Consider the following 14,006-nt stretch of genomic DNA (forward strand, 5'->3'; position numbering starts at 1 on the left):
TTTCGACTAGCTAATACAGAAAAACTACGAATTAATTTGCACGAATTAAACGCAGGCGAACCTGTCTTAATACTCAGACGACAGAAGAGACGAAGAAGAGTAGAATGAATGGGATGAATAGAGCTTAGGTGAGGCAGGTATTTATAGCCTTGGAAATAATTGCATCCCTAATTCCAGCCACACAATTTTTGCACAAAAGGCGTAACAGATCAACAATCAGCGTTGAAGTAGGACACGAACTGATATACTCATTATAGTTCACAAGTTTAATTTTGAAGGGGAAAATCGGACACGAACTGATAGACTCATTCTAGTCCACAAGTTTAATTCTGAAGGGGAAAATTTAGCGAAAACATGTAAAAATTTTGCACACCACACCTCGCATTCGTGCAAACCGAGCGAGCGGCGGCAGTGCGCGCGTGAGGTTCCCCTTTTCCTTCCCTCTAAATATTTCAAATGCTCTAAAAGGGGTGGTATTTAAAAGGTGGGAAAAAGGCTCCAAGGAAAGCAATATGGGACACGGTTGAAAGGAAACTATACTTCTTTGAATGCTAACTCCAATAATTCCCCACACATTCAAGAAGTGTAGAAGCAAGCGAGGTCTGAGCGTCACACAAGAGCTGACCTTGATGCCAGTGTTTAAACTTGAACTGACACGTAGTGACTTGAGTAACTTACTTCTCAGGAGTGAACTATGTCTTGAACTCTTTGAGAAGTTGGTAGTTTTGAACTCAGGTTCACACATCAGCCCTTAATATGCAGGTTCTTCAGAAGTCAAACTCTTTGCCTTTTGGTATCTACCTCTACGTAGATTGGTTATTTAAGAACATCTTATGTTCAGTTTCACTTGGGTATGTAAGTCTTTCCATTACTGCGTTTGACCACGACTGTGGTGTCCATCATGAATTCCTTACCTCACTGATTTTAAACCCATTTTCCTTGACGTTTCAAGGATGACCTTTCTATTTAGACCTTTTGTGAGAGGATCTACAATATTCCTCTCAGACTTCACATATTCTAATGTGAGTACTCCATTTAGAATCAACTGTCGTACATACTCGTGTCTGACTCTTATATGTCTTCTCTTTCCATTATAAACACTATTCTTTGCTATACATATGACAGTTTGTGAATCACAATGTATGGGCACTGAAGGAGTGGTACACCCCCACAACGGCACGTCTGCCAGTAGGTTTCTTAGCCACTCGGCTTCTTGCCTAGCCAGATCAAGAGCTATGAACTCAACCTCCATTGTTGATCTGACTATACACGATTGTTTAGTGGATTTCCACGATACTGCTGCTCCCCCCATAGTAAATACATACCTAGTTGGCATCGTAGCATCCCTCTGGATATTAGGAAATCCGAAATAGTGAAGTCCCTAGTCAATCGTGCCTCTTAGATAGCGCAACACTCGTCTTAGTGCATGCCAGTGCGCTTCACTTGGATTGTGCGTGTATTGACTGAGTCTGTTCACTACAAGAGCAATGTCAGGTCTGGTATAGTTCATTAAGAACATCAGACTCCTAATTATTTTCGCATATTTTTCTTGAGACACTCCTACCTCTGTGTTTTATGTTAGTTTAACGCTAGAATCATAAGGAGTTTGAGCCGGGGTTACCTCGAAGTTATCAAATTTCTTTAATAGCTTCTATGTGTAGTGACTTTTAGATAACTTGTAGCCATCTTCACTTTCTATGACTTTTACTCCAAGTATCACATCGAGTTCCCCCAAATCCTTCATGTCAGACTTATCACATAGAAACTTTTTAGTCTCTTTTATCGCATTGATATTAGAGCTAAAGATTAGCATATCATCTACATAGATACATATCAATATACTGCTAGACTTAATCACCTTCGAGTACAGGCAAGCATATGATCTGTTGATCGAGTAACCTAGATCCAAAAGTGTTTTATGAAATTTTTCATACCACTATTTGGGAGCTTGCTTTAGTCCGTACAGGGATTTTATAAGTCTACATACCTTTCCTTCTTGCATTGGGTCGACATATCCAGGTGGTTATTCCATGTAGATTTCTTCATCTAGATCCCCATTTAGGAAGGTTGTTTTGACATCTATTTGATGGACTGTCCACTTGTGAGATGTGGCGAAGGAAAACATCGCACGTATGGTTGTTATTTTAGTCACGGGTGAATACGTGTAGAAGTAGTCTTCACAAAACTTCTGTTTGTATCCCTTAGCCACAAGCCTCGCCTTGAATCTTTCAATGGACCCGTCTAGTCTAAATTTTCTTTTGAAGATCCACTTGCAGCCAATTGGTTTAGCCCCTTTGGGCAAATCTACCACCTCCCAAGTGTGATAAGACTTGATGGAGTCTAATTCACTTTGTATGGCTTCTTTCTAGAAAACAACATCAATTGAGCGCATAGCAGCCTCAAAGGACTTTGGTTCCTCTTCTAGGATTAGCTGACATACAAACTGATAAGAAATCTCGTTTTATCATTCAACTCAGTTATGTATGTTATAAAGTCAGAACCAAAACTTGTTTTAGTTCTTTGTCTCTTGCTTCTTCTGGGTTGTTCAAATTCATTCTTAGTTTGAGGGATAGGGGGCGAAGTAACTTCGCACATAGACAGATTGTCTAAGTACATAAACCTGTATGCAGCACTATTTTCTACATATCCAACAAAGACTGCATCTGTGGTCTTAGGCCCAAAATTAGGTCTTTTGAATGATGGGAGACCTACCTTTACTAAGCACCCCCACACTTTGAAGTATTTTAAGTTGGGGGTATAACCTTTTCACATCTCATAAGGTATTTTCTCGTACCCTTTATGAGGTATTCTGTTGAGAATATGATTAGCTGTAAGAGCAGCTTCTCCCCACAGAGAGTTCGGAGCACCTGAGCTAATAAGAAGAGCGTTAATCATTTCTTTGAGAGTTCTATTTTTCCTCCCAGCTATGCCATTTTGTTGAGGGGTGTAAGGCGCAGTAATTTCATGGATGATTCCAGATTGTTCAAGTCTTAAAAGATATGGATTCATATTCACCACCCCTGTCAGAACACAACCTTTTGATTTTTTTTTTATTTAACTGATTTTCTACTTCAGTTTTAAAAATAAAAAACTTTTGTTTTGCTCCATCTTTTGTTCTTAGCAGATATAATTTTGAAAAACGAGTGAAATCATCTATAAAAGAAATATAATACGGAGTATCTTTTACCACTTATAGTCTCAGTATTTTAGAAATTTGCTATATCAGTGTGTATCATTTCTAGAGCACAAGTGTATGATGTTTAACGTTGGAAAAATGATTTTTTTAGCAAACTTTGCCTCAACGCATATTTCACATTGAGAAATAGAGCCATCTTTCAAATTTGACAGCATATTCATATTTTTTTAACCTATTCATGCATTTGGAACCAATATGCCATAATCTAGCATGCCACACATCAAACGGGACATCAATATAAGCAGAAGCGCCAGAACCACTGGCAAGGTTATTCATAAAGGTTTCAATGTTCAGATTGGTAAAAGGAATTAGAGGCAAAACAAACAGCCCCCACGCAAGTAACCCTTTCCCAAGTACTCCCCTCTGCGAGTCATAATCATGCGTTCAGACTCAAACACTAATTTGATCCCAACCCTTACCTACAAAGACCCTAAGACCAAATTCCTTCGCAGAGAGGGAACATACATCACATTACTCAAAAATAAATATTTGCCAAAACAGAGTTTGATCTCTATGGTTCCTCTACCCCTTACCTCAGCCATACTGTCATTTCCCATGAAAACTTGCTCTCTTTGTCCTTCAGCAATTGATTGAAAGTTCTTGAAGAGCCATCTATTTGAGCATAAATGACGAGATGCTCTAGTATCCACGATCCATTCTTTAGAACCTTCCACAACATTTGCCTCCAGGTCACGACTACTGCTACCACTTCAGAATCTTCCAGCAGGTTGGCTTGGTTCCTGGCCTGGCCTTGGTTTCCCTTATGATAAGTTGCTGCCTTCCGGTGATAACACTACGCTGCACGATGTCCGTGCTTTCCACAGATGAAGCACACACCTCTTTTCCCTTGTTTCGAGTTCTTGTTGGTCTTGAACCGATTGCTATTGTTGACTTTAACGCCATTCATCTAGTTCTTTTTTTAACAACCACTCCAGATTTTGACCTGTCACCTTTTACACTTGTTTATATGACATTAGCCTTTAAATTTTCAGGGAAAGAAACAGACCTTTGTCTGAGGCGAAATGCCTCTTCGATGTTGATATGATTGACCATTTCTTCCTAGGTGCATTCTTTGGTCTCGTGCTTCATTTTGTTTTGGAACCGTGCCCTAGACTCAGACAGTTTCTCAACCAGAGCATAAGTTTGAAGCATGTCACTTACCGGAATGCCTTTGATTACTAGATCAGCAACCATGTTCTCGTACTCATGAACCTGCTCAATGATCGATCTTGAGTCCACCATTTTGTAGTTTAGCTAGCGAGCAACTGCATATCACCTACAAATTAGCTTGGTTCTTCATATTTACGTACCAGAAGCAGATTCACTCCTAACAGAAGAAACAACATGTATGACTCCAATCCCTTGATCGATAGAAGCCATTTCGTCCAAAAACTTCTTCTTCTTATTCTTCATTCATCAAAAGTTTGATGAAATTCTGAACCATCATAGAGAAAGAAAGAAGGGGAAATGGGAAGAGAGCCATTTGATTTGAGATAAACGGTTGGATATGGGTGTCATTTTTCAGGGGAAAATAGCTACTGACAATTATATGTTATAGGGTGATAATGTACTTATGTTTTTTTTTTTTAAATAAAATTTTCGAGAAATTATTTTTTATCAGAAAATACATTCACAATAAAAAAAATCCAATAATAATAATAAAAAAAAATTTTTATTTCATTTTTGGTCCTAGATTTATAGGTGGGGAAAATGGCACTTTTTCCCCCTGTGTTATATGCTTATAGCACTTTTTCCCCCTGAGTTATTCATGCATTCACATTTGCCCCCTCAATTATTATAGAAGTGGCGGTTTTTCCCCCTGATAATATTAAATGGACATTTCTACCCTTAAAACAAATATTTTATTTATTTCTCTTCTCCAACAAATTATTGCTTATACGTAGGGATGACCACGGTTCGGTTCGAACTGAACCAAACACTATAACAATCAAATTAAAAAATTTCGGTTATGATTCATAACATAACCCAATATTTGGGTTTCCGTTTATTAAAATCGTGAACTGGAAAAAAATGGATCCTGAACCGTGAACCGGAGGTTCAAATCGGAACAACTACTAGCAATAGCTTAAATTAGAATTATAATATTTGCAAATAGTGTATGTTTTTTTCCGCATTTATATTGACTCTCACATATAAGTATATATAATCGCGGTTTGAGTTTTATTTTGAACCGTCGGTTCATGATTTTGGATCCAATTTGAACGGTTGGTTCAAACTTTCTTTTAAAATTTTATTTTTTTATTTTTAAAATATTATAAATTCAACACTTAATGTATTTTATTTTTTCAAATTGTGGTTATAATTTGTTGGAGAAGAAAAATAAATGAAATATTTATTTTAAGGGTAAATATGTCCATTTAATATATTAGGGGGAAAAACTGCCACTTAAATAATTTAGGGGGAAAAAGTGCTATAAGTATATAACAAAGGGGGAAAAAGTGCCATTTTCCCTTTATAGGTGTCAGTTTATTTATTTATTTATTTATTTTTTTCAAAACATCTCCCTTTTGGTCACAGTATTATTGTGACATGACCATTTATGATCATCCGTCAACAAAACCGTTTAAATATATTTAAATACAAGAACATTTCGATCTATTCAATTCTAAGTGTTAATTTGTTTCATTTTTTGGTCCTAGATTTATGTGTATTTCACTGTTAGTCTTTTTTTTTTTTTTTTTCTTTCCAGAATATCCACATTAGTCCTAACATTATTGTGGCACGACCATTTTTGATCCTATACTCCTATATCAATATATATGTTTAAATGACATAAAAAATGACGTTATTAATCACACAAAATCATCAATTTTTCTTCTTGTTAATAGAACAATGCTAATGTTCTACATCTTCAAAAAAAAAAAAAATCATATATACACTAATCACACATTCAATGATAGTATAAATAATCAATAATTCATTGAGTTAACTGAAAAAAAATAATCTTAAGTGAGATTTACTGATATCTTAGAATTAAATTTTCATTGACCTGAAATTTTTTAAAGTTAAAGATTATATCAAACATGAAAATAATTTTTTTTTTTCATCCTTGGCTTTAAATTCTCAAGGAAAGTGCCAACTACCATGTAATGTGATGCATCTCGGTTACCATTCTAAATGTGATCGTAAGTTCGAACCCCGATGGTGAAGCTTAAATTCTATGGCTGGAAATATTTGAGAAAGTATAAAATAAAAGAGTAAATTTTAATTTTGGTCTAGTGACTATAAGGACTTTCAAAATGTTAATTTAGTACTTGATTATGCAATTTTTATCAATTTTGATCACTCCAGTCAAATTTTACAGAAAATTTTTAATAGTTAAAATAATGAGGGTATTTTAATATTTTTGCATCTATTTTCTCCCTCCCCTACAAATTCGCCAGAGAAGTTTGCCGGTAATGGTAAATTCAACAAAAAATTATTGAATTCTCCGGAGATGACGCCGGAAGGAGGAAGCAGCAACGTGGTGTCGCTACTTCCTTCCTCTTCCTCTTTGGTTTCGCTTTCTCAGTGATACTCAACTTTTTGCAGTTAAAATATCAAGGCACCAATCAGCCAGATCCATTTCAAACGCATCCAAGATCTATGCTAGTTGTCGTGAGTTCTCTGCTAATTTTTTGCTTCATTTATGGACTCAACCAGAGATTTTCTTCGCATTCTCTGTATCGAAGCTGTGAAGATATTGTTTGCATAGCTATGATGTTTTTTCCCCTTCTGTCATTACTGTCAACTGCTTCAGTTTTGTTCCCCGATTCAATCAGACCAGTTCTCTATGCACTCTGCGTACTGATTTAATGCTTCTTTCTGGCGTCATCTCCCCCTTGAGTTGTGACTTGCAGAGATTGACACCGGAAAAATTAAATTCGACAATAACTCAACTTAGGTAATTTTAGATTCAATAATTTTATGTTAAATTCACCATTATCGGCGACCTTCTTCGGCGAATTTGCAGGGGAGAAAGAAAAGAGATGCAAAAAGACTAAAATATCCTTATTATTTTAACTATTAAAATTTTCTGGCAAAATTTGACCGGAGCGACCAAAATTGATAAAATTGCATAGTCAAGGTCATGATTGCAGTAGGCGCTAGGCTCTAGTCGGGCGCCCGGGCAACGCCTAGCGCCTAGACGGAATCTAGGCGACGCTAGGCGGACGCCAAAAATATAGTGGAAGACTTGCAGTTTGACAATTTTAATGAGGATGTTTTCAACATTCAATCAAATAACACATCCAAATAAATGAAATAATGATAATTCATAAGTCATAACATCAAAAAAATATTAAAAAATAAAAATACTCAAATATGAAGAGCAAATACCAATTTTAATCCCACGAGTATTAACAAAATGACAATTTTGGCCCACATGTTTAATTCATACCAATTTTCATCCATGACTATTATTTTAGTGCCAAATTCATCACGATGGTCACCCCTCCGTTTAAACCATGCCAAAATCTAAAATTTCTTAGAGTATTTTCGTCAGTTTCAACGTAAGATCTCAATTTGAGGGTGATTAAAGGGATTTAAATCCTAAGATTGATCCCAATTCGTAGTTCTCATCTCATTCTACCTTAATTTGAGGAGGAAAATGGCAATTTGGGATTGATTTTAGGGTAAATCCCTTTATTCATGCTCAAATTGAGATCTTAATATGAAAAAGGATGAAATACCCTTAATAATTTCATATTTCGGCATGTCTTAAACAAAGGGTTGATCGGCGTGATGAATTTTGGCACTAAAACAATAGTCATGTATGAAAATTGGTACTAAAACAATAGTCGTGGATGAAAATTGGTAGGAATTAAATATGTGGACCAAAATTGTCATTTTACTAATACTCGTGGGATCAAAACTGGTATTTGCTCCAAATATGAAAAATACTCAAATACTTCAATCATCCAAATATTCAAAGTATCAAACTAGTCTACGAACGACTGGACCAGACGACATCGGATGAAAATGGTTAAAATTGAAAGAAATCGACCAACTCGGCCGAGTTGGTCGACTAGGCCGATTTTGCCGCCTAGGCGCTCGGCCGATTTTTGGGCGCCTAATAGTGAAAGCGAAACGGCTTAGGCGCCGCCTAGAGCGATTTTTATAACAGTGGTCAATATACTAAATTAACACTTTTAAAAGTGATAGACTGCAATGAACAGGATCTTTATAGTAACAGAATCAAAATTAAAAAATTTATTCAAAATAAAATATATATTACCTTATAAAGAATTATGACTATTTAAAAAAAAATTCCTAGGATAGTTACAATCCCTAAATCGTGAAGGATTCATCCAAAATTCAGACAGTCACTCTCAAATTCACCATAGGAAACAGGAAAGGCTGTTCTCTGACTCTGTCCGTCAATGCTCTGACACTCAACTCTCCTTCTTCCCTACCCAGTAGCCAACTACCCATGCACAAATATACACAAATTCGGACTTTCTGAACACCCTAGTCTGTTTCTCAATCACCCAAAGAATGGCATCAGTTGATGCTCAAAGCCGCCTCTCCATCCCCGACTTCCTCAATTTCTTGCCCACCGAACCAAAAGTCTCCTATTCATACAAACGGCCCTCCAGTGCTCACCTGCAGCTCTTCTGGACTCATCAAAAGCCTGAAACCCTTAAAGAAAAGATCAAATCTGCACTTCAGCTCTTAGACTTGTCTTACTTTCCAACTTTAGTTCAGTTCTGGGCACCCAAGATCATCAAAGATCAATGCCATCTTACCACTTCAGACCAACCCTTTGGTCTCACTGTTTTGCGCAAAGGTCTCTGTTCTTATAGAAAGTTGTGTGTAGGGTATGAGTATTTTGCTGGTGAGGAGCTAGAAGGGAATCTTGGGCCTCCGGGTCGGGTATTTAGAAATGGGTTTGATGAATTTTGTCCAGATGTGAGGTTTTATGACAAGGAAGATTACCCACTTAGGGAGAGTGCTTTAGGCTGTGGGATTGGGGGATCCTTGGCTTTGCCTGTTTTTGAAGCTACTGGGGAGAGGTGTATTGGGGTTCTGGAATTTGTTACTGTATGGGATGGGAGTTATTGCTTGACTGATTACATTTGGAGAATCAGAGATGCTCTAAAGGTCTATTTTTTTTTTTAGTAATTTGATTGATGTTTTCTGTTTCTTGAATATCTTGCTTTCGTTATATTAGTTCAGTAATCATTTCCTGTGCTTTAAAATTGCTGTGATGAATTTTCTGAATTTCATTGAACTTTAAAATTCCTCATAATCCAGCTCTATAAGATGTCTTTATAATTTTATATACACTAGAGGAGTGGAAATGCATTTAATACAAATTGAAATGAACTAATGTTTCAAAGAACTTGAGTCTTGTTTGTGATTAGTTAGTTTAATGTTGAAGAAGGGCTGAAGAGAGGAGTAGGGGCATTAGAATCTATGAAGTGGACTGCCTGACATATAAAACAATTGCTCCTCAAGTTTTTCTCCCACATATATATTGTAGAATGGAATTCTAGATATAGTTTGATAATAGAAATGCAATGTCCTTAAACTCTCGCAAGTTAAGAATTCTTTTTCGGTAATGTTGTAGCAAATAAAGAAACATTTCTTCTTTGTGTTGCTGGAGCTGAAAAAGGGTGGCTTAATCTATTATACTTTTTGGTATCTAGGGATACTGATGTTTGGAAGCGGGCTTAAGCTAGCTTTCTAATAGTTATTCTTCAGCTGTTCACTTTGCCATAATTGCTGCAATGAAAATGGAGTTTTGAAGCATTTATCTTTCCATAATTATGCTTGAGTAGCTTCAGGGAGTGACTAAAACTAATTGCATTTCTTGGTTCTTACCTGGTAGAATACCATACTTCTTGCGGCCATAATTGGCCTTGGATATGGAGCAACCTGAGGGGCCTATAATTCAGCGAGGGGATTAGTCATTGTGTCCGACGGTGGAAACCCTGGGTTACACCCAAAAATATTTCTTGCTGACATAATTTAAAAAATGTGCTTTTTGTTTGAAGTAATAACTTTATTGCGAAAGCTTTAACTATCACTCCCATGCCCTATACAAGATCATACTTTTAGAAAATCATCATGTCTATGTATGAACATTATGCTTTCCTTGATACAATCATCTTTTTCCCACTTCTTTTGGATATTTAGAGAATTGTTACTAATATGAAGCATTGAAGATCCCGTAAAAACCATATTTCTTTCTTGCAGGGAGTAGGTTTGAGATGTTTAGATGTCTGTCGGCCCTTTGATATCAATGGAGTGAGTTCTGTTAACAATTTTCCCTACTTGATTTTCCTCAAGCCTTGTTGTTGTGCTTTCTGTTAACGATTTTCATTTCTTTGTATACTCTTTCCTTGAAAATTCATCGAAAGCAGGGTTCCGAAAGGCTCAAGGACACACTTGAGGAAATCGAGAAGGTATTGGAAGTGGTTTGTAATAAACACAAAATGCCTTTAGCCCAGACCTGGTTCCCGAGTTCTGATGGAATCCACACGGAGAGTGTAATGATGACAACCAAAAAGGGATCGTATGTGTTAGGCAAGAGGATTTCTTCCTTCCAAAAGGACTGTACGTACTTTCCTATAAAGAAGGGGCAGGGGGTTGTTGGCAACGCCTTTTTGTCTCGAAATTTGAGTTCCTGCAAGGATTTGACTTGCTTAAGTATAAACGAGTACCCCTTTGCCCCCGGTGCACGGAAGGTTGGTTTAACTTCCAGTTTTGCAGTTTGTTTGAAGAGTATGGATTCTGAAAACGATGTCTATGTCATAGAATTCTTTCTATCAGACCAACCGGCTTGCAGCCAATCACAGACCTCGCTGGATTCACTTGCAGTAACTATTAACGAGCATTTCCATAGTTTTAATATTGCTGCTGCAGAGAACTTTCATAACGATGTTAAGATGTCTGAGGATGAAAAGCTTGAAGATCCACCGAGTAAGGAGAAGATGGTGGCTTTAGAAGGTGGAGACACGGGGAGTGATATTGATGCTAACTTAACGAAACTCGAGTCATCAGAAGATCAGGGTGGTGTTCACTTAGGCGACGATGAGAGCCAAGGAAACAATACGTTAGATGCAGATCAAAAAGGCGTTGGTTTCGGTTCTCAAGAGAAAGAAGACAACATTCAGCCATCAGAGACGGGAGATGGTAATGCCAACTCTTCTGAGTGCATTCCAAGCAAACGTTTAACTTCTGAGCATGAATCTGATCCCGGTGGCAAGAAACAAAAGATAGAATCATTCCCGATGGAACAGTCTTGCGATGATACTACTCCAGCCAACTGCCCTGATTCTGTTTCTTCCCCGATGCCACAAGCTACAACCTCGGAAGATAAAACTCGCATCCCAGTAAAGGTGGTCCACAAAGATGTTATCATAAAGTTCCTGCTGTCTCTTTCATCAGGAATCGTGGATTTCGAGGGTGAAGTTATAAGCAGGATGAAGTTAGAAGCCAAAAGCTTTCTCATCAAGTGTCAAGACAAAGACGAGAATTGGCTTCAAATGCAGAGCGATATGGATCTGCAGAATTATATGAACACCATGAGGACATCGGGCCAAAGCACAGTTAAATTTTTTGTCGAGCTAATTACCAATTAGCCTCCTTAATCTCACTGGATGGAATTATGGAAACATGTCTTCACTTGTGTAATTCATACTTCATTTCCTTTGGTTTGTTTTCAGTTATGGCAGAACTTATCTTTGAAGCTTTAAATCTCTTTCTCTGAGTTCTCTAAGAAAATCTGAGAAATTGAGGAAGTTGTTAGTGAAGTTACAGGACTGGAGAATTAGATAAAGATTTTACCTTACTACAAGATAACATCCTGATGGCTACATAATGAAAGATTGATTAATCAATACATAAATTTCATCAATGGATATTAGTTTAATTGATGGCAAATTGAAGCCTTGTACCAGGTAAATAGCATTAGTTTATTATACTGTGTATAAGTTTCAAACCTTTTAAGACTAGAGAGGTTTGACATGAAGTGCCATTACTTACGAAACCTAACATTCTTTGTTTAAACTTGCCCACAAAACCGGAATCTCTTACCCCGGGACTCCTACATTTCATCTCGACAGGATTTGTAATCACGGTAACTCAGTGATCTATTAGCTAAGAGGATTAGTACCTAGTGCCCATAAGGAGCCACTGCATTAGGTGTAATTTCCACACTACGGCTATCGAGCTCAATCTTGTGTCTTTGTTTAAATTGAGAGGACATGTGATGATTCTCCTACACTGCTGCTATTGACTCAATCATGTGTCTTTGTTTAAATTGAGAGGATGGGTGATGATTCAGTGACAAATTGATGAGATGGTGTAACTCACATTGCTGCTGTTGGACTCGATCTTGCCTCTTTGTTTAAATTGAGAGGACGGGTGATGATTCAATGGCAAATTGATGAGATGGTGTAACTCCCACACTGCGACTATCGAGTTTGATCTTAGGGGTGGACATTTTGGTTCAAATTATCCGAATCGAGCCAAACCAAACCGAACGGTTAGGTTTTGGTTTATTATTAAAAATCGATCAGTTCTATATTTTATAAAATGAATGGTTTCGGTTCGATTCAGTTAAAAACCGAACCGAACTAAAAAACCGAATGATTTTTAACACACCCACACACACACAAATTTTTATATTTACAAATTTATCTAAATATATATATATATATATATATATATATATATATATATATATATATATATATATATATATATATATATATATATATATAAAATCCCCAATTTCCTAACCCAAATTTTCACAATTGTTCTTTGTTCTCAACTTTTCTCCGCAAGTTTATGACGTTGTTGTCGGACGGCAGACATAGTTGAAAATGTTGGTTCGGTTTGGACTTATTTTAGTTTAAGAAATTTGAAATTGCATTATGGACTTGTTGTTTACTTTTTTCAAATTTAAATTATTAGTGAAAATAAATAAATAGTTATATGTGCAAGAAAGCTAGGAGATGTTTGAGTATTCAAACCGGACTGAAATCCGAACCAAAACTAAACTATTTCAAATCGAACTGAAATCCGAATCAAAACTGAACTATTTCAAGTCGAACCGAAATCATTGTTGGAAAAAAAAATAGCTTATATAATGACATAAAATGTTATAATCTGTGGCTATTTTGTGGTACAATTAATAGTGGAGTTCACTTTCGATTTGGGTCGGGTCGAAGTGGATTCGGGTTCTTCGCAATGAGACGAAGAGATTGATATATTGTATGCTCAAAACAGATAATGGGTAAATGAGAAATTGATTCTCAAAGTAGACCCATTTGAGTTGGAAAAGTGAAGGGAAAAAGCTTTAAAGTAATTTTTGTCTCACATTGGTTTGGGAAGTGGGTTTACACCACTATTTATACAAGAGCCTTTCTAAGGTTCATTAAATTGTATAGTAAAGGCTCTCTCTTGCGCATTGAGGAGTGAAAATCAAATTTACTCATGTATGTAGGCATGAATGTCTTTTCATATAATTTTTCGGTCACAATCCCTGTACTGTAGTGTTTTTTTTAGTTTAGTCCCTGTACCTTAATTTTGTTCAATTTAATCCACTATTGAACTTGTGTTAATTGTAACAATTGACTATCAAAAATGTTAATTTAGCACATTGACTTTGCAATTTTTATCAATTTTGGTCAAGCCGGCCAAATTACTGGCTAAATATGACCGGAAAATTTTAAGTCAACAATTTAACTTAAATGGGAGGGCAAAATTGACATTTCACGTTCACTCCAATTTGGGAAAGCTACCTCCGCGGCGGCGAAGGCGCCTGCACAGCGACCTTCTGGATCGCTGTCTACCAAAA

General features: G+C 36.7%; 1 protein-coding gene across 1 annotated transcript; it reads left to right on the forward strand.

Moving 5' to 3' along the window:
- The first annotated feature begins 8,506 nt into the window (after nt 1-8,506).
- LOC109148816 (protein NLP6-like) lies at nt 8,507-11,943 on the forward strand. Its single transcript, XM_019296560.1, has 3 exons — nt 8,507-9,298; nt 10,397-10,447; nt 10,564-11,943. The coding sequence occupies exons 1-3, from the start codon at nt 8,693-8,695 to the stop codon at nt 11,782-11,784; spliced, it is 1,878 nt and encodes a 625-aa protein (XP_019152105.1). The 5' UTR covers nt 8,507-8,692; the 3' UTR covers nt 11,785-11,943.
- The last annotated feature ends 2,063 nt before the right edge of the window (nt 11,944-14,006 follow it).

The sequence above is a fragment of the Ipomoea nil genome, unplaced genomic scaffold (assembly GCF_001879475.1).
Source record: "Ipomoea nil cultivar Tokyo-kokei standard unplaced genomic scaffold, Asagao_1.1 scaffold2144, whole genome shotgun sequence".
Lineage (NCBI taxonomy): Eukaryota > Viridiplantae > Streptophyta > Magnoliopsida > Solanales > Convolvulaceae > Ipomoea > Ipomoea nil.